At 43.1% G+C, this 21,360-nt stretch overlaps 1 protein-coding gene across 9 annotated transcripts in view; it reads right to left on the bottom strand.

The window, feature by feature from the left end:
• Positions 1-21,360, bottom strand: part of FOXP1 (forkhead box P1) — a 507,364-nt gene that overhangs the window by 88,581 nt on the left and 397,423 nt on the right. For 5 of the 9 annotated variants that reach the window (XM_045493547.1, XM_045493545.1, XM_045493543.1 and 2 more), the window contains 3 exons: positions 7,972-8,109; positions 6,848-6,937; positions 1,025-1,178 (listed from right to left, as the gene is read on the bottom strand). In XM_045493547.1, the coding sequence (XP_045349503.1) occupies positions 1,025-1,178; positions 6,848-6,937; positions 7,972-8,109 (382 nt within the window). Of the gene's footprint in view, positions 1-1,024; positions 1,179-6,847; positions 6,938-7,971; positions 8,110-19,132; positions 19,302-21,360 lie in introns of those variants that run through there. The other 4 variants (XM_045493549.1, XM_045493551.1, XM_045493550.1 and 1 more) reach the window with 4 other exon arrangements.

A 21,360-nucleotide genomic window follows, 5' to 3' on the forward strand; every position in this document is an offset into this window, starting at 1 on the left:
CTTTCTGCCTCTGAATAATCCACTTGCATTCATATTACACATGTCCATGAGCTGCTTAAACCATGACGATGTCCTAAAATGGCTAGAATCCTCATCTGTTTCTGATGTTCAACACCCACTGTAATAACACATCAATGGCTTTTCAAAAGAAATTTTGAAACCCATCAAATCTTGTTCATTTTCAAGGAACTCTAGCTTTTGAAGAGAAGAGCTAGATATGCTAGCTGTTCTGATGAGCGCAGAACTGAACTTGCTCAAAAACCAACAGACGTGGGGCGCCTCCGTGGCTCAGTGAAGCGTCCGACCTTGGCTCTCAGGTCGTGATCTCACGGTCTGTGAGTTCGAGTTCCATGTCGGGCTCTCCCCTCTCAGCACGGAGCCCGCTTCCTAGCCTGTCTCCCTCTCTCTCTCTGCCTCTCCCTTGCTTGCACACATTCTCTCTGTCTCTCTCTCTCTCTCTCTCAAAAATAAATAAACAAAAAACAACCAAGAGACGAAAGCAAATAAGCAATGAAAAAAAGAAAACCCAACCAAAGAGATGCATCTGGATCGCTGATCGAAAAATAAACCTGGATTTATCCCTAGCAATTAAAAAGTGGCATTTAAGGAAGCACTTCTAAGCTTTCAAACAGAACAAGTTACAGGACATAAAATACACCTCAACGTGGCTAACAAGAGCCTTCAAGAAAATTCATTCGTGATTCCAAGCCGACAACGCTGGACCTGATTAAAATGCTACGTCAAGGTGGCGCCGCTTTCTTGTACCCCAAGAAGGCGCCACAGTGGGATTCCTCTGCTACCGCTCAGCATCAGACCACCCCAGGTCTTCAAGCTGCCACCAACAAGCCCTTCATCCTGGTGACCTCACGCAGCCTTTTCTCTGAAGTCAGCACACGCTTGCTGCAGGTGGACCGTCTCCCCACCGATGAGCTAACCGGACTGTCCCAACGGACGGCCCCACCTCTGCCCCACGGTCTTCGCGGGGCCGCGCCGCCAGGCTCAGGGCCGGCTCACGGAGGCTTACCTTGCGCGAGGGGCTGCAGGGGAAGGGCGGGCTGCCCGGGCTGAATTGTGAGAAGGCCTTGGCGCTGCAGAGACAGGAGGTGCTGCTGCTGTAACTGCTGCATCTGTAGAAGCTGCTGCTGAAAAGCCAACTGCTGGGTAGCCACCTGCTGCTGCTGTAAGAGACCAGGAAGGAAAAGATGAGACGGCCGCTTCCCGGGGAAGTTTCCAAGTGTGGGTGTCTCACAACACGCTGCCACGGCCAAAGCCCGAGGCTTACTGGGGGCTGGCGGAGGGCTCAGCGTCCAGGCTGGTGCAAAAAGGACAGCACCCGGGGCGCCTGGGTGGCTCGGTCAGTTAAACATCCGACTTCGGCTCAAGGCATGACCTCACGCCTCATGAGTTCGAGCCCCGCGTCGGGCTCTGTGCTGACAGCTCGGAGCCTGGAGCCTGTTTCGGATTCTGTGTCTCCTTCTCTCTCTCTGCCCCTCCCCCGCTCATGCTCTGTCTCAAAAATAAATGATGATAAACATTAAAAAATTCAAAACAAAACAAAACAAAGGACAGCACCCATGACGTTTGAGGAGAATGGGGAGGGTGGGGGGGATGCTGGAGGCATTCCCTTTCTGCTGCCTGGGGCCCAGAAATATACTCTGTTGGTCCAGTCAGCTTTTGAAAACCTACAGTTAGAAAGTCCTGAGTTTTTAGAGTCGAGATGTGAACTTCCAGACTCTCCAATGTTCAATCACTCCCACTACAGAGAAGGAATGCACCATTCCAGTCTGCAGGGATTTGAACCCTGAACCTTGGGGGGGTATAGAATAACAAGCAGGTTTCCTCTTGCCTGCACCGGCAGCTTTTAAGTACTCTGTTTATCACTCCTGACATAAATAAATGAGAAAAACTCAGACCTTTGAAGAAGAAAAACTTCATCTAATATTGTTAATTAGCCATGACAAACGATGAAATAACATTGTAAATCTTTCATAGAAACAGCCACTAGATTTTAATTACACACATTCATAATTTAGCAAACAACATCGTACTCCACTGTGAGTGTTTAATATGAAGGACACTTTAAGCTTCAGATGCCTTCACTTGGCTTGAGTTTCAGAAACCCCCAGGTCAGCTCCCCTGTCCTGCTTCACCCGCCCCGCTTTGTTCTTGAAAAGAAGGGGCTTTACGGTATGATAAATATCTTTTTGTTGATCGGACAATGACAGGAGGAAAACTTTTGTTGTGTAAAACATCAATACATCATTCCTGTGTTTAGCAGGCCTCGCTCCAGCCAAAAAAAATTAATGTAGATTTCCTCAGTAATTATCTGAGTGATAGAAAGATAATACAGCGCAGTAGTACAATAAATAGAAGGAAATTATCTAATATCCTTAATCTACTAGGAATCAAATCGAGGTGGAGGTCTTAGCCACATTATGGCTAACAATTATGAAAGCAGCCTTAACCCTTCCCAAACTGTGGCCCAAGAAAAAGGTTCTTAGAGAAAAGAACAAGGTCCGTTTTCCTTCCTAATTCTGAGTATCATTCAGAACATCAGGGAGACTTTCGCAACTAGGAGGGACTACACAACCCTTTCAGAGGTTCTAATAACTATACTTTACAAACAACTGCATTCACTTAACCTAACACATGACCTTGATCTGATACATCCATAAAATGCTATGTGCATCAAGACCTTCTGATGCAAAAGTTCAAAGGAAGAGAAAAATGGTGGTTTCCTTTCGGTCTCCATGCAGTTTATTTTGCAGTAAAAACCGTCATTCTCATATTAGCAACCAATTTCAGACTTACTACCGTGCCACTGAGAAAGTTAATTGAGTTTCACTCCAAAAAACAAATTCTATACCACTAACAACAAAAATTTAAATACATTTAAATGAAAAGCCAGTGTTTTCATTTTATGAACAGCATGCATAAAATGATCCAATTGTTTTCACCCCTTCCCAAGTTATCACATTAATGTAAAACCCAATGATAGTTATATTCGTGTCAAAATGATTTTTTCACTTCTTCAACAGATATTAATTCATGACACTTAAAAAAAAAAGGAGGAGGAGGAAGGAAGAGAAAAAAACAACATGGATACACAATAAAAGATCGAGGAACCAGCTCTTCTTGAAGTCAAAAATAATGGAGAGGGGGTGCTGGAGTTTGCGGAGAGTGTTTCCTGTCTTACTGTAAATGAAATGTTTAAAAATTTTGTATTTATATAAAATGACTGATGGCTTTTCTGTTGTCTCTGTGGCCATCCCTAGGAAAAGCTCATGAAAGCTGTCCACGTTTGAAAAGCCAGGATATAAAAGTATACAAGGCCCATTGTCCAAAGAAAGAATTTAAAAGCAACACTGGTTGCCAAACTGTGCTCCCCACCCAGTTACCAAACACAGGATACGAGCCAGTTTGTTTACTTCTCACAATTGAATGCACACAAAAAAGGTCTCCACGCAGTCCCCTGGACAGGTCAGTAGTCAGTGTTAAAATGCTAAAATGCCCTGATAAACCTTGCATTTCAGATCCCCTCCCTAGAGCTGCAGTCAAAGGTCTGTTTTCCTTTCTTCGGCTCCTCCCTGCTGCCTAACATAAACTGTCATAACTGCCCGGACAAACGGCCCTTTTAAAACAATCAACCGAGCCTACCTCACCCGCACAGGATGGGATTTTTTTTTTTTTTTTTTTTTTTTGGTAGCCTGACTTAAAATTAATTCTGCCTTCAATTTTCCATACCCGTTCTGTCAAATATTAACGGGCAGTCACTTAAGAAGCTGTATGGGGCTAGAGAAGGTCGTCTCCTAAGAAGGTCTTAGGTCTAACTAACTCCATGGGGAGCCTAACTTTCTCGAGGAAACATCTCGAGGCAACTTTAGAAAAAAGTTGAGTAAAGATACATTGTTCTGGCTCGGGATCAAGTGTCTTACTGCAGAGGTCATCAAAAAGGGGAAAAGGGTGGCGGCGGCGGGGGCTGACGATTCAAAATTATGAGCCACTAATGACTGGGGATTCAGTAAATTAATATACTTGTTCCATCTGTCAACATCCAAGCTCAAACCTTGTTAAAATCATAACCACCAGTCCACATCCTGAAATTGCTACCATGTGACTCCATTTGACTGTAGCACAAAAGGACCACCACCTGGATCGGCATTTCAGGAGACTGCCCCCTTACCTCGGGAAAATAAGGGTCTCTTCATCGTGGTTACAAAAGCTGTCGGCCAACTCCAGGGGCACCACCAACACACACAGGGGGATCCAAGGAGACCCGCCCGCCGGTCTGCCTACCCCTCGGGATGTGAAGACGACCCATGTCTTGTATCACGTTCGCCTTGGGAGCGCATGACAAAAATGGGACCACAGCAAAGCTCCTGTCCTACAGATGGTGAAAAGGCTACTACAAGGTCTCACCTCCTCCTCGTTCTGGTCCAGAGTTCTCCCTTCTCTCCCGGGCTCCCTTTCCAGACTCGGACACCACCATCCTAATTGTGTGCCGAGACGCCCCCCCTTGCTGACAGCAGCAATTTGGGCGAGTTAACTTTTATCCTTCCTTCTGCTGTGTAACTTTCGCCTTCACATTTCTTTATCTGCCCTCTGAGCTCATCTGAACTTTCATGTTCTCTCAGCGTGCAGACGTGCATTCCAAACTATGTCTAACAGACCAAATAAGAGGTTAATAAGAAGTGGCAACAGAAAGAAAAAACACAATCCCTGGTAACTGATAAGAATGACAGTGGCAGCCCTTTTTTGTTTGTCTTCAAATATAGAGTTAAAGATCTTTAAAAAACTAAATTTTGATGCCTTTGAAAAGAAAGAAGCACAAAATAACAACAGGGGGTTATTGCCTGCGAGCCACAGGGGAGAAACTCCATAATTCTTATTCTCCCTTTTGAAGGCTGTTAGAAATCGGATTCAAAAAAGCAACAGCAGAAGGGGAAACCTCTTGAGGCTGTAACCATTTCCTGTGATCATGCATAATGTGCTTCAAAAGTGGGTTTTTACCAATTCTGTTGATCAATTGCACCTCCTTCATATCCCTTCTTTTTTCTGCTGTGTTTACATCTGATGTGACTCAATGACAAGCACTGTCTGAGACTGTGAAACAGGCCTGTCATGTTGATTTATGGGCGCATCAAACCACAACTTGTCCAAACTGAAGCTCGCAGTTCATTAATTAGAGAGTTGTGACTTTGAAGTCAGCTTTCAGACTGTGGTTTTTAACATTTGGCTTAATTTATATGCTCTTGAATGTGGATCTCTAAGGAAAAAACTGAAATTCCCTTCTTGTCTTTGAACTTCTTTTGACCGCACAATAATCATTTCTTTGTCCAGAGTGATGCCTGCAATCCCAGAGTCATTAACGCGCATTGAACTGCCACTGATGAGTAAGCCCTACTGAATTAGAAAAACAGCCAGCAAAACAAAGCTGAGAGCCTTCTGCACAGTGATATCTCACAATTACATGCCTTCCCTCCCTGTGCCATTTCCATTTTAATTACTGTTAGTCCTTTAGATTTACATTTTAGACACTTTTTAATCTGTTCCCTTTTTTATTAGAGCAGCGCCCGGTAGCGTGCCACTGTACTTAGGCTGTGTCCGCGTTTTCATTGAAACACCTCCTCCCCTTCACCCCCAAACTGCCCCTACTCTGCGGGGGTTTACATCCAGGCTGCTGAACAGGACTCCAGGGTGAAAACTTGGCAGGGCATGGATAAAGTACCCAACTGATGCTGAGGGAGGAGCCGGCCAAGGAAGAATGTGTGCGTCATTCCCAGGGTGGAAAATCAGTGCTGCCCGGCATTCACACTCACGTGAGGGGCAGGGATGTGGAGAGTCGCCGTGTAAGGCTCCCGCCAAGCTAACGGAAGGGGCTGCTTGCTTAGGGCCAGCGAAGAAGCTGTTAAACTGGACAGTGAGCTGTCTGTTTTCCAAACTCCCAACTGTGTCATCCCCAAGGTGAACAGGTGAAAAGAGTTCCAGTCCGTTGTAAGAACGTGAGGAGGCCAAGTTACATCGGATAACTCTGGAATCCGTAGGAAGATGTCACGATAAGGCACACATGCACACTGAGGCTCCTCGCCTGGCCTTCACCGACATGGAACTGGGAAGGTTAGACACGGAAACCCTCCCTGGGAAGGCCTTACCGCTTACGGAGCTAACACTGTCACCTCGCGGGGTGGTACGGCCCATGCAAGGACTGCGGGCGTGCTCTCACACATTGCTGTGCACGGAGGAGCCATGGTGATGCGCTTTCGTGATGCGCCAGTCATCCGAGCTCAGAGGACCCTTCCCTGTAACTCACACCGTCTCCTACCTGCCCGGAGCGATTGCCATATGCATGTCACTTGTGAGAAGAAGTTAAACGAACATAGACAGGAATGCTGATTCTTGCTCTAACTTTACTGTTTGTCCAACCTCACAAGAGCTTACTCTTGCAAAGGAAAGGGCCATCCCCACACACCCAAGCTCCCTGAGCTGGGGAAAATGTCAGGTGTGTGTCTAGGTAAAACTGTGCTGAACGCGCTGCACTTGCCCCACAGGTCCAACTCGGCCCGCGGCTCCACCAGTCTGCCAAAGGAGCCTCGAAGGTTCTGCCCGCCATCCCGCTTCCCGGCGCTCCCCAGTGGGGCACCCGCCGCAGTGCCAGCATCAAGCCTGGGGCAGCAAGCAAGCGGAACCCAGAGAAATCTCGGAAAGAACAGGACACTAACTCTCGGCCTGAAAGCTGAGAACCGATAGCTCAGTTGTGCAATCATTTAAAAGATGAATGACAGTTTAATAGCCACTAGATCGTCCTCCGGGATCTGTGGTTTGAAAGTAAAATATGTATTGTCGGTACCTCTTTAGGCTGTTTTCCAGCATGTTGTTGTTGTAAAAGTTGAAGCTGCAACTGTTCCTGTTGTTTTTTATAAAACTCTTGAAGCTGCTGCTACAAAGGAAAGAGAGGGCGGTAAGTAACAGAGGGTAGCGCCAGCCCACTGTCCCTTTCGGTGCCATCCACAACTGTGATTTGAAAAATAGCATCCTTTTATCTGTAACGGCCTGACCTTTAGCTTGAAACGCGACAGTAAATTTCAGCGCACGCTGACTATTCCTGGCATCATTGTTTGAAAAGTAATCTCCAAAATGAACTGGTGAAAAACATACCTTTTTCTACACAAACTAATTAAAATAAAGCAAGGGATGACCTTTGGTTGTACAACAAAGCCAGAGTGCCCTTGCGGGGAGAGAGCCTGGCGGATCGCTACTGTGCAACGTGCGCATGCTCTCTGGATGAATGGGGCCGGCCGGGGTGGTGGGCTGGTCACGGCGTCTGTGCCAACAGCGTGAGCAGCTTCCTCTGCCTCCTGTCCCCACCACCTCAGCTCAGCAACTTGGGTCTCTCTACTTCTGAATCTCATCTCTTGGGTTCAGGTGTCCGTGAAGGCTGAGTATCAGGGCCCCGGGGCACAATGGCCGCCGGAAGCGCATGTCTGCCTCAGCACACATCACCGAAGTCAAGAGAACCCTGCCCCTTCAAAGGAACCAACTCTGCGACGCCTCCGTATGTCTGAGAGTAAAACTTGTGTGAGCTTCTGAGTTGACACGGGGACTTCGAGAGCGGTCACGGTTAAACGTGCTCCCCATTTTGCTTCGGCTCCCTCCATTTACAAGCCCCTGGGCTTACCACACACAAGAGCCTCAAGCCATCTAAGTCTTATCGAGTCCAATTACAGCCCTGATCTCAGTCCGGCGGGGACTCTCCGGGACCCGACCCCCCAACCCCCACCCCGTCACTTCAGGCGGGGTCCCTCCCTTTCCGGGATGCAAACTAAAATCGATTATTCAGGGGTCCGACCTGCTCCCTGAGTCCTGCCCCAGCCACCCTGCTCTGCTTTTCCTTCACTGGGAAGAGGAACTGATCAGGGGCAGGGAGGGGCGGATGGAGTCACCGGCCCTGCGAGGAGGAGGATGGGCGGTTACCTGTTGGAGCATGAGGGCCTGCTGCTGCTGGAGGAGGACCTGGAGCTGCTGAGGGCTCAGCACCTGTTGCTGCAGGATCTGCTGCATTTGCTGGGGAGTGATAACTTGAGGTGTCATCATAGCCACTGACACGGGAACCTAGAACGTTAATGAAGGATAAATAGGAAGCCAGGAAATGGCGCGCACGCAGCACTCAGCCTTCCGGGGTCAACGGCAGACTGTCACGAGCCTGCTTCAAGAACCGACCGGTTTCCCACGTACAGGGTGTTTCTCTAGAGGGGACGGGGCAACCGATCCTATTTCATCGATTACGGACTTTACGTGAAATGAAGAAAAGCACAAGAAGACCTCGCAGCACTGACGGGCGTGCAGACCAGTCTTGCAAGCGGACAAGGAGTCAAGGCTTAACAGATGCTACCTGGGGTTCCGTGAGAACGATGTCAGTTTAGTAAGAGTCTCTGGTGACAATTCAGCTGCGGGAAGTTTCATACAGACTCGAATTTTGTTTCAGGGAAGAAGGCAAATGGGAATCGGTGCCTTCTCAGTGGGAGCTGATATGATCCACTGACTGCGTGGACAGTGATGTTAAGGACAGTCAATGAACGCTTTGTCTTGTGGGTAACTGAACCCTGGACACACCTTGCAAACTTCAACACAGACCTTTCCTATGATGCCTTTTACCCTTCCTTATTCACCCGGCATACAGATGTCTCCATTCTTTCATATTCCGTGTGATACCATTAAAAGCTGCTTTCCATGACATTTCTGTGACAAACAGCTACAGTGATGAACTTGATAGCATTTCATATTTGCAACTGTTAACACGTTTCTGCACGGGCATCTTTGCAAGGAACCTGCACACTGTATCTGAAAGGATGATGTCTTGTTCAGATAAAACACTGACATTAAAATGACAGGCTGTCTTGGCCAAGGTTACACAAATTGTATTCAAGCGGATACCTAATGACAATGCTATGAATTCTGCAAGCTTTCTAGAATGTAATTTAGCTATTCAAAATAATCACTGTACTTGTGTTTAATTTGCAGACTACATGAGAACCATTTTGTCAGTCCCCGTAATACAAGAAGACTATTTCATGAAAAATCGCCCCCCCCCCCAAATAAAAAGGAAAGGAAAAAAAAAAAAAAAACAATGAAAGAAAAGACAAAACCTGTATGTCTTCTAACAGTAATATTTAAGCATCTTACTTTTCTTTGGTTTCTAATCAAACATGTGACAGCAAGAAGCTAGAAGCAGTAAAGGATATACTTTGTTAAAAAGGATCTCCTGTCATCTCATGTATTACAATAAAAGGTAATAACATGTTTTGCACTTTGCCTGTGTGCCACTTAAAAAAAAAATCTGGCAGACAATAGCTGATCAGAAGATAAAAGAATTAAAAAAAATCTTTCAGGGGAGCAGTAAGCAAAAGGGAGAAATGCAGTATTAATTTTATGTAACATAATGTCTTAATACGCAGTTTATCTTGACTTTTTCACATGATTTGTCCTGTCATTTGCATAGCGAGCTCTCATTCCTAATTTCACAGTCATTATGCACTGATGTCCCGATTTCTCAGCATCACTAATTTTGATGAACTAAAAATGGTTCCTGAAGGTCAGATTCACGTACAGTGAACATCCTTCACTGTTGTTGTGGGCATGTTTTGTGCGAGGGGATGTTTATGTGCAAGTTTTGCCTTGTTTGGAAAACATGAGCTAGAACCTTTGAAAAATTTCATTCACCTAACTCTGGAAGGTCATCAACAAATTCTTCCTATTACAGTGGCCTTTTAAGTGTAGATGTAGATACACTGTAATTTAAAACAGATGGGTATGTCTGAATATTTTTATATGCAAAAAGGGACAGATGTATATGAATGGATAAATTATCCTTTTAAAAAGCTACTCTGCAGCACGAAATATCACCAATGATTAGAACAGTGAACTTGCCTTCAATCTAGGGCAAACACAAGAAGGCATTATTAAAACATCTAACCATCTACAAATTAATTCCAATTAGTCTACTTTGTCTTCACACACAAGAAACTTTTTGAATTTTTCAAAATGTATTGAGTGCCAATCACTATCTTGTGAGCTGCTAAAGCCAACATATCACAATAGAAGTTTACTTTTCCTTGAGAGTTGCATCATCACACAGGCAGGTTTGATTAAGCAAACAAAAGAACCATGTTTAAGGTTTCTTTTTTCCTCTGCGTTTCTTGGATGACGTACAATATAAATATTCTTGGGCCAAATTTCTGATGGTGATGAACAGGAAAACAGACAGGAATAGGGTGGTGTAAGATCGAAACTGGTGATGGACATGAAATTAACAGTGTTATAACAGGAGTCATCATAGGAATAATCTGTCTCTTGGTCTCACAATTTTTAAAAGAACTATGGAAAGCCTATGTTTGAAAGGGGCACAAGAGAAGTTTTGGGGCTGATGGAAATGCCATCTATCTTGACTGGGGTGGTAGGCACACAAATGTACTCAACTGCCAAATTCTTCCAACTGTACTGAGTGCATTTTACTGTATGTAAATTATAGTTCAATAAAATTGATTTTAAAAGTTAAAAAAAAATAAAAAGAACTGACATATACAGACACAGGACTGACATAAACCCTTACATACAGCCAATAGTTAAACGTGCTTTTCCCAGGGTTATTTATTCAATGTTTGCAGTCATGTTACTGAACAGTAAAATGAACTTGAGTCTCCTCTTCTTTTTCCCTTTGGACATTTTGATGGAGGTGCTGATGAGTAATAAAATGCTAAAGCAGCAGGCACAGCCAAAGGAGAGATAGAGGCAAGAAGCCTGAGTAATCCTCCTGCCTGGTGATCGGGTCTCTGAATAACCAGAAGTGGGCTATTATATCCTGATAGCCTTAACTTGGCTTTTACTATCTGAAACCACATTTTCACACCAGTTTGCTTGTGAGCCTTTCAAAGGTGGGTTTGAGCTTAATTTATTATGAATGTGATAAAACTGAGATTTCCCCAGTTTCTGCTCCGACGTGTCTCGAAAATAGGTTATGGAAGGCTTTAACAAACATATCCAAACGGACCAGAAATCACTATGACGTAGAAAAGAGTGGGGGGGGGGGTGAAATCTGAGCATAGCTTGAGGTTTTAAATAGTTAAGAAATATAGCCAATGTATCCCATCTCTTAACTCCCAACGTCCAACTTTTTCATGTAGCTAGTCCCTACTAATACTAGGAATCAAAGGGCGTGCAGTACCAGCAAGAGGCTATTATAGCCCACACTTTATTGCCCATTACTACTGAGGTCATTAGCGGCAAGAGTGATTGTACCGGTCTTAACCTATTGATCACTGTAACTACTATCATTTAATCCTGTGTTGAATGTCTGGAAAGCAGCTAAAGGCACACAAGAGAGAGTGCTTTAGCATTGAGAAATATGGCCAAAGCTTAGAAATTACACTTTGATTCATAAAATCTAGCCAGTGGTTTAAATCAATAGTATTTAAAACAGTCATGTGAGTTTTTAACTACAGTGTTCTACTATTTATGGGCCCCTCTATGAGAGTATTCAGTCAAAACCAAACTTTTTTTCCCCCAGATTCTATGCCATTTACCATACTCTCCTTGAGATAAAAACAATAAATTCTGATGTTTTTCTGTGCTACGGGGCTCATGCCTTAACTGGGAGTTTAAACTAATTCTTGATTTCTTTCTCAAATGACAATTTAAAAATAGTGCAAAAAAAAATTATATCCCTGATGCTGTAACTACCTTAACTGTTTGAGAATATAGAAATGAGTATGTTTTATGAGTTAACAATGAATCATAGAAGGCAATTTATGAAGAACTAGAATGATTCTGTCTAGCTGCCTTCAGGGATCAGAAATTCAAATTAAACTTCTGGCAGACATTTAAAGAATGCTAGCATACAAAACTGAATTTAAAAAACACACACACACACACACACAGTTAACAACACTCTTTCGTCGAGTTTCAAGAGGAAATCGTGAATTAAACACATACACACACACACACACACACACACACACACGCAGCACGATAGATACACTGTTGACTGATACCATTTGGGTGTGGCCGATCCCAGGTGCACATGAACCTGCGGGAATGGCAGAAATTCAGCTGTGCCTGGCCCTCGGAACGCTGCTAGTATGGACCTGCTACTACCTTAATACCAGTCACTGGGAAGACGTCCTAGCATCAGCAAGTGCTGGTGAAAGCCCGGACACGGCTGTGTCAGTTCTGCCTGATACAGTTTTCTTTTACTTCACATTGACTTTCCATCATCTGAACGGGCCAGAGGACTATGAAAATAATATGCCTTGTTAGTTTCTTTTACTCCCACTGGGGAAAGGCAGGTGATGGGGAGGGGAAAAATATCTAAAAAGCAAACAAACAAATAAAAACGCCCATAGAAACAATACTCGTTTCTAATCTAGGAGACAATTGGAGGAATTGGGTGGGAGGAGAGATGACACGATATAAATACTGGAAATAACATGCTATCATTTTTTTCTTTCTCTTTACCCTCACGTTAACGACAAGTAAATACTGTCCGGGGTAAATACACATCAATTTTGTAATCAGCATCTTCTCATAATTGCTATGTGTACAAATAATGAAAATGAGAAGACAAAAAAAATTTAAGTACTGTTTTATTTCCATTAATCTGGATTAATAATTTAGAAACTAATTTTAATCTCTGCTATTCACCACACGTATGTCCCAGGAAACTTGAGTCCCTTCCAGACTTCAGGCTGTGTACGGATGAGAACTGACCAGGTTAGGCAGTGCTACCTGGTTTGTTAATTAACAACAGCAAAACAAATTAAATTAGAAGGCACCAGAACACCAACACCAAACCAAACAAAGAAAGTAGCTCCATTAAAAAAATAAAACCAAAAACCCCCAAAACTATGCCAAATTTCATAAGACCACATAGATGACAGCCTGTGTAAAACAAAATAAATACTGCACCGTTACCCCTCTGAGAAAGATCACTTTTCATAATTAATAAGCCAAAGGATACAACTGATATATTGGCAAACAGAAAAGTTTGGAAGCTTCTATCTATTCCCCATGGTATTTAGAAAGAAAGAAAGGAAGAGGAAAAAAAAAAAAAAAAAAACAACCATACACACAGATACCATGCAAGGTAGCTGTATCATGGAGGAAAGAAAATACATTTCTGACATAATATTTCAGTCTTCAAAAAATAAAAAAAAAAGGCCTGCTATTCATGTGGAAAGTATAATTCTGTTTCATTATGGAATTCTGCTTTTTTTGTAGAACTCTTTTAGACTTAGCTATTTTGCCACAATACTGTACAAAGCATTAAGGCAGGTAATGGTTATTATATTAATGCAAAATCATCTAAGTAGTCAGTCATTAGCATAACTGTTCTCTCAGTAACAATACAACCACCTATTAAAATTTTAGAAAAAAAAAAGACCTCTTTAAAATGCAATTAGCATTTCATTTTTTATCATTTTGTTTATTACATTCTATCAAGAGAGGCTATCTTTCTTTCAGGAAGAATTGTATGGCCAAGACTTGTCTGCCAATCAGGAGTTATTTCAGGTTATCATCCCTAATAAGCAATCTCTGGCAAAGCTTCTCAGGTCTCTTTTGTCTTTAAATCTTAAAAAGTGGCAGAAATTCATATTTGTTTACAGCAGAGGCATTAGTGGAAACTCAACTACTCTCCTGTAACATTTCCCATGGATACAAGGTTACTCCACTAAGTGCCAGCGTAATTGTTTTGGCTCTAATAAATATCAGATTCATTTGCATAAAAATGTAAAGTTTACATAAATTAAATCACTTCTCCCATTAGCGACTGTTAAATACAGGAAACAATGGAAGCTACATATGAAAATAATCATCCAATAAGCACTGATCTTGTCAACTTAGCAACTATTATTACTATTATTTAAATCAAGAGAAAATGCCTCTTCTTTCCTTCCTCAACCTTTCTCCTGTAGGAGCGATGTAGTAGTGTACGGGAATCAAACCTGCTATGACATTTTATATTAACAACAACAAAAGTCATCTTTAAGGGCTGCAGACAGGAGGGGGGGGGTGCACCATCCCAAGCAGGAACCCCAGGAAAGAGTCCATCCACAGTTCTTTAGCTCCTGAAGAGAAATGGTAGGGGCCTGGGCTTAATAACTTCTCTTACATTGAAGCATTATTCAAAAATAGTGAGAACAGACAGTAACTGTACCAGTGCTATTTGAGATACATACATGATTAGAATAAAAGAATACAGTTTGTACAAACAGTTGTGGACTGACGGATACTGTGCAAGGAAGAAAAGTAAAATTTTTATCTTTTGTCCATAAAACAATTTTCTAAGACCAAGAACTAAATTTGCAAATCCGTATGCCCCACCTCCTGCATTATGAGATGGAGGGGGGAGGACTATCACGGGATTTAAACAGGCAGGTAGGCCAAAATTACATCATTCCAAAGTTTTAAGGCCTTACTGGCTGTGCAATCACCCTTTTTCAGAGTTACAACTTAAGTTTCTCCAATTGTGCACTTTCTCACGCCTGCTTCCGACACCTGCACCTTATACATCACAGTTAAGCTAAGGGGTGCAAATTAGATTCTAATGAGAAAACATCAGTTGCTTCTTTGACAATCTCACCATTCATGGATTTATTTCTAATGAAGACAAAGCCCAACCAAAAGCTCCCCACGTGTTAAAGGTCAAAATATGTTCAAAAATGCCTAGTACAATCAAGGCAAATGGGAAACCCGTGAGGACCCACCTCAGGAAGTGGTATGACAATTAGAGTAATTGTGCAAAAAACCATCTTCGGGAAAAAGTAAAAGGAATTAAGCTGCCACAGCTGTAACAGGTTAGATGAAAAAAATCAAAATTTAATGTATTCTCCCCTGTGTCATCTTGTTTTGTCAAGACATCAAATAGAATTGGGAAGTACAAAATAACAAGCCCTTGAGAAATCACAGCAGCCGACCTTTTTGATGTTGTTGATTTACCTTGTTCTCAGTTATTTGAACAATGATGTTTTAGATTTAAGGGCAAGATAAAGCTTAAAAATTAAAACATGATACCAAGGTATCCTTAAAAAGTGCACCCTAACATTTAGCCCGCACAGTCACTGATGAGGTGCTTTTAACCAGATTTGAAAGTGAGGTACAGTACATGTGTTCAATATTCATTTTTCTCATTCCAAATTAATTTCTCTTCAAACAAACTGCCAGGTTGGAAGAGGGACTCAGAGAAGATTATTCCTACAATCCTAAAGTGGAGGCCCAGTTTAGCTCTCTCCAGACAATTCAAGTCCCCACCATGTGCAGAGGATCTTAAACTAAGAGGTACCTGAATTTTTTTTTTAAATGAAAGAAAATAAAGCTAAATGTAGAATGCCATGTATGGGGGGGGGGGGAGTATTTGCACACTACGGAATGACTAAAATGAATGTCCAGAAATATCACGCTGCTTGCAAGAAAAGAAACCTTTCACCAAACAAAAACACATTTAGCTTAGGGAGCTATGACCACCTCCAAATCTAGCCTGGGAGGTACACATGAAGCTGCACTCCTTCTTTGCCCCCAAAGATTTACAGCTCATCAGCAACATAATTCCAGCTTTATATGAAACATTATGTACAAAGGTGTATAAATTCAATATATCACAAGATAGCTTTCTCTAATTCTCATATGCAGACAGCTTCTTCTACTAGAAATACAGACGAACCAAAAATTGCAGGAGTTCAAAACAGCTGATTAAAAGGCTCTAAAGGTAAATAATGCAGTATGTACAAGCTCTAGCAGAATCTGTAAAACCTGGACTATTTAAGAGCTACTTAATGATTATTCCTTGCCACCGAATTCATATGTTAACATGTAACACACACAGATGCAATTTACGTATTTATTTATTCCAACCTTCTCTGGTCAACTGTGCTGCCTTATCCCTTGCTTATAAATCAAAGAACTACCAGAAAGGGATTCTAACTGGCTATGATATTTGGCCAGTTACTCAGAGCCTAGTGTTAAGTTTCTCTTTACTGATGTTCATCTACAGCTAAACCACATAATAAAATAAATCCCTCCAACCTCCTTTTTCGCCAATTCCAATTTTACTCAAATTTTAGTTCAAGCTGAGAAGCTGGTCACAATATTGTCTCCTGATTATCTCAGAAACATAGTAACTCAAACACACTCCTGCCACAATTAACCAAGATAAATCTGGAATTTCATTGCTTTTAATTAATCTGGATTTTAATTTCATTGTATCTTTTAATTGTGTGGAGGCTGGCTGAAAAGTTGCAGAACTGGTCAGTGTCATGAAAGAGTTTATCTTTCAAGTGACAGCTCCTGACAGCGTGTAAATACAAGGCAGCAATGGTGAGCGTTTTGTTTTTAAGGTACATTTAACTGCAAACAACAACAAAAAAAATTCAAACCAACCATTCCTATCATAAGCTTTCTGATGATTTATGGTTTACCAACTGAGCGAGGTTACGCAACACTGCATGCCTTTAGATGCATTATTTCAGCTAGTTGAGATTTAATTAAGATCACAGACTCTAAAATCCCTGTCAAATGAAAATTCTGAGAAGACAATACACTATATACCCTCATGCAGAATGTTTCCATTCCATCCTCTGGAAAAATATGAGTTAATCCGCGTTTCTATGGCTGCAGACAAAAGTTCACTAATTTTGTTTTCTTTTGACACTTAGGTTGTTTTCTATTATATGTCATGAGATCATTCCCTTCCAGGGAGGGAAGGAAAAAAAAAAATCGGGAATGAAACATGTTGCAGAAAATGCACTTGACATTATTATCTGACATTATCATAGCTTACCTATGATGTCATCACACGTTCATATAATCAGCCCATGATTAGAAAAGTTTCATTTAATGAAATGTGTTTATTTAAAAACAACACAAAAGGCAAGCCTACATTTCTTGAATTACTCAAATTAAATAAGTGATATGTTAGGCTTACTTCTTTAACTGACCAGCTTTTATCAGATGAGCTGCACATATGAGTAGGACAGAAAGTTCTTAGAGTAAACAAGAGAATATAAATCCCCTTGCTTTCATTCTATAAGTCGTCCTTGTGGTTAAAAAAAAAAAAAATACACCTCTAGGAGATCTCTTCTTTTGGATTGATACTGACCCGTTTTTTAAAAGAAAAAAATTATGATCATATGGCCCTTTATCTGCGCCAATGTATTTTTATTTGCATCATCTTAATATTTAGTTGCTTATCTCATGCCTTAGAAATGACAGGTGCTTTGCAGTCTCGCTCTTGACAGGCCACTACACAAATAACTGTCTTGCCTGAAAGGGCTAATGCAGTACTAATGAACAATAAATCAACTTTGATTATCAAGTGTCAGCCCAATCCGTTTTCAGTTCAACTCTATCACATCCTAGAGTAAGTCAGCCACTGTCTCTGGGTAGGCAGTCTGTATTTTGGTTTCATTTTTACACACTTTTCACTGAAATGTGTCAGGCAGCTACAAAGAATCACATAAAATACAAGTAGACATTTTTTTTTTTCAATTGATGCGAAGGGGATTCAGAATGTGCTTCTGTCTTCATTTGGTTTACTTAGTGATGAGTCTTAACACTCAAGAAAGCTTTGTATTCTTTTCAACAACAATAACACCAACACATCAAATCCTAAACTAGAATCTCAATGTGATCATGTTTGAGGTCTTTGACAATGACATGCTAGCTTGAACACTTTACCACATAACCATCTCTCATTGCACATATACATTCCCCTTAGAAAATCCATTACAAACAAACGAACAAAAAAAGCAATACCGGGCCACTTCTAAAATAAAAAAAAACTTCAATTAAACTAAAAAAAAAAAAAAAAAAAAAGCTTCTTTAACACTGCGTTCCTAATGATAAAATAAATGTAAGTTATTTTTTTTTTCTTAAGCAAGATTAGTCATTGATAGTATGATTCACATTTCCTGTTATCAGGCTTAATTTTTCCCCCAAATGTGTCACTTTCAGAATGTTGGAATCTATGGAAATTAGATGATTTGCATTTTTAAATTGGCTTGATTAGAACATTTGGTCTGTGTGGACAAGAATATAAAATTATTCTATTTTCCTTGTAACTGGTAGGCCTTGAAGGAGTTAATCCCAAAGAGGAAGAGTCTATATGTACTTTGCTCTAAAACTTTACCACCCACTTCCTAAAGGTCCTCTCCTTCCCATCACGACTCTGGGTTGGGAGGGGGGGGGGCGGGGGGAAAGAAGTCTCTTTTCCACTGACCCTCTTTCAGGCAGTTTTGACAGTTGAGTTAGTTACACTCAGAGCAGGGGAAGACTGGAGTACCCCGTGGCAATTCCTCAGTCGGCTGCACGCCCTCACCCAAACCCTGCTCCCTACTTAATTAACCGGCTAAGTAGATCAACAGACGCTGGAGACTCCCCAACCTGCCGGAGTGTCCCTTGGTTTGCCCGCCTGTTTTGGTGTGGGGCTTTATTTCACCCCCTCCCCCCCCCCCCCCCCCCCCCCCGCTGTGTGTGAACTCCTTGAATTTAAACAGCTAAGCTGAAAATAGCCTAGACAGATATAGAAACAAACTATCAGAAGCAAAGAAACATCCACACGGGTTACACTGCGACGGAAGGCTCCTTGTATATTTCACACGCTCTGAAAGTGACATAAATCACACCCCAGATACGTCCCCGAATGGAGTGATGGCGAGGGCTTTACCAAAGTGGCTGCGTGAAGGCCAGACCAGCAGAAAATGAATCGCGAACGAAAAAGAGAGCGAGAGCGCGAGAGCAACACACAGGCAGGACTTCCTCCAACTCTCAACTACACCCCACCCATGAACATTTAAAAAAAAAAAAAAAAAAAAAGAGCGAGAGAGAAAGGGGGGAAAACCTCTGTCTCCTGGACTCACAGGCCTGCAGCTCCCTTCATCCCACCTCTTCCCTCCCTCCCTCTCCTCCACTTCCAGAGCGCAACTCCCACCCAAGTTGGTAAACAGCGATTGTTGTTATTATTTTTTAAAAAGACTCAACTTGGAAACCCTCTGGCGCTCCAGCCTTCCCCGGTGAGGCCCCAGGAAGCTGGCACCGCGGAGCCCGGGGAAGGAGAGCAGAACGGCAAAGATCAATCATAGGGACCAACCTGACACTCTCCATGTAGCCGCCAGGCGCGCGGAGCCGGCTCGGGGCGCCCGCGCGGGCCGGGCGTGGGGTCCGGCGGCCTCGGCGTGCAGGCGGACTGCACGCGCGCAGGGGCGCTCCGGCTCGCGGGCTGACAAGACGCGCCGCGCCGCGCCCACCCGCCCCGCCCTGCTCCACCAATCACAACCCGCCTCTAAACACCCCGCGCCGCGCCGCGCCGCGCCCCACACAATGGGCTCCGCGGCCCGCTCCCCGCGCCCGCGCGCCCCGGCCCCCTCCGCGCGGCAGGTGAAATCACGCTCTGGCGAAATCCTGCTTTTGTCTCTAGAGCAACTCCTCTTAATTGCTGTTAACCCTTTGACCTGCCTCTGGCTGACGTCTGGGGAGCCGGGCACGGCGCGCATCTCTCCCGCCGGCCGGGGCTGCGGGTTTGGGGCTTTGGGGTTGGGTTGCGCGTTTGTTTCGTCTTGGAAACTGACAAAGAGTTGTCCTAACCTTTCGGAGAAACCCGAGAGGCAGAGGAGGGGAGAACCGGCGCGCCCGGCGCACACCCGACTGCTCCGAGCAACTGTTTAGAATCGGAAGGGGATGCGGGGCTCCAGGGAAGAGCAGAGAAGCGCTTTCCTCGAAAACCGGCCTTTGCAGAGAACTTTCGCTTCACGGGGATGGTGGAGGCAAGCCTCGGCCTCCCCACCCCACCCCCCACACCGCTCCCCACCTCCTTTCTTTCCGAGAGTCGGGCTCGCCAAAGTGTGCTTGTGCGCGCACAGGAAAACTAACCCGACACGGGGCTTGAAATAAATAACAACCAAACGTGCCTCGTCGCTGAACCCAGCTACTTCCCCTTGTAGAACGACAGCTGCTCAAGAAGGCATCTGCCCCAAGTTCGCTAAGAAATAATTCTTTAAATTCCTTTCTTATTTATACAACAACAGCAACAACAAAAGCTACTCTCCATAAGCACTTGGAGATGACCTCTATCAGAAATAGTCACTGCTCTTTAATGCTATTTAAAGCTGAGTATAATGTTCAAAAAAAAAAAAAAAAAGTCACCAATATGCGAAACTTTGTTGGCTCGGCGGGCAGGATCTAAGTGCCAGGTTTAATTCAATCATTTTCGGCAGCTATTCACCATCTTTAAATTTAGAGAAAAACTTCTTGGCCTATGCTTAAAGCACCAACAACAAAACTCGTCACAGCTTGATTATTTTTCTCAAAATATTCGAGGAAAAGGAGTAGTGACATCAATGATTACCTGTTTTCCCTCAATTAAAAAAAAAAAACCAAAAAGACCACAGATCCTAACCCAGCAGTTCCAGGAGTTTCACGTGAAATTATTTTTCTGTCTGAGGCGTTTAATGCAGGCTAGAACAAACCAGGAAGCATATTGATAATATTTCCAATCAAGCAAATGCCTGAATTTCAATAAGGTCAGCGGGGGAGCAGACAATTCCCCCATTAATCTGGCTGCGAAAGAGACAAAAGCTTCATTTGACTGTCAGCTTATGATCAGATGTTAAACGGGTGCATGGCAGGTCGCTCTCCACCCTGAAGTGTTTTTGTGTCAGGCAACAAATTTATTAATGGCATTTTTCAGGTCACAAAAATGTGACCCCACCCTCTCATGAATATTCAATGAAGGAGCAAGGGCGTTCTTTTTTGGGGAGAGGGGCCTTAAATCTGCCAGAAGGTACCATGAATCAGTAGAGTTCTGACTCTTAAAGAGACAAGACACTCTTCCGGGAGGGGCTGCCGGGGGCCCCAAAGACAGGAAATAAAAATATAGGAAGTTCTCTCCAACCAATGCACAGTGAGAAAAGTGGAAATGGTCATCTCAAAATACACGTGATTTTTTTTTCCAAGGTATGAAAATTAATTTGAGATTTGATGTCTGTGAACAAAATGGAGTGCACTTTGAATAGGCAATTCATTTTTTTTCAAAAACAAGTTCCTCACGAGGCATCCATAAAACTCATGCATGCTTTTACAAGTTGGGTTAACTCCTTTGCAGGTCAGTGTTTATGAGCCAAGTCTCCAGGAGCATCAAAACAACAAACAAACAAACAAGCAAACAACAAACATTACAGACGCTTATGACCCAGCCTGTGGAGACAGCCTTACACAAAATAATTAGAGAGTGATGCAACGAGCTCTTACACAAGCACTAAATTGCACAGCAGTGGCTTTAAGCACCCTGGGACCACAGAGACGGGGGGAGATCAGTGGGAG

Source organism: Leopardus geoffroyi, chromosome A2, assembly GCF_018350155.1.
Source record: "Leopardus geoffroyi isolate Oge1 chromosome A2, O.geoffroyi_Oge1_pat1.0, whole genome shotgun sequence".
Classification (NCBI taxonomy): Eukaryota; Metazoa; Chordata; class Mammalia; order Carnivora; family Felidae; genus Leopardus; species Leopardus geoffroyi.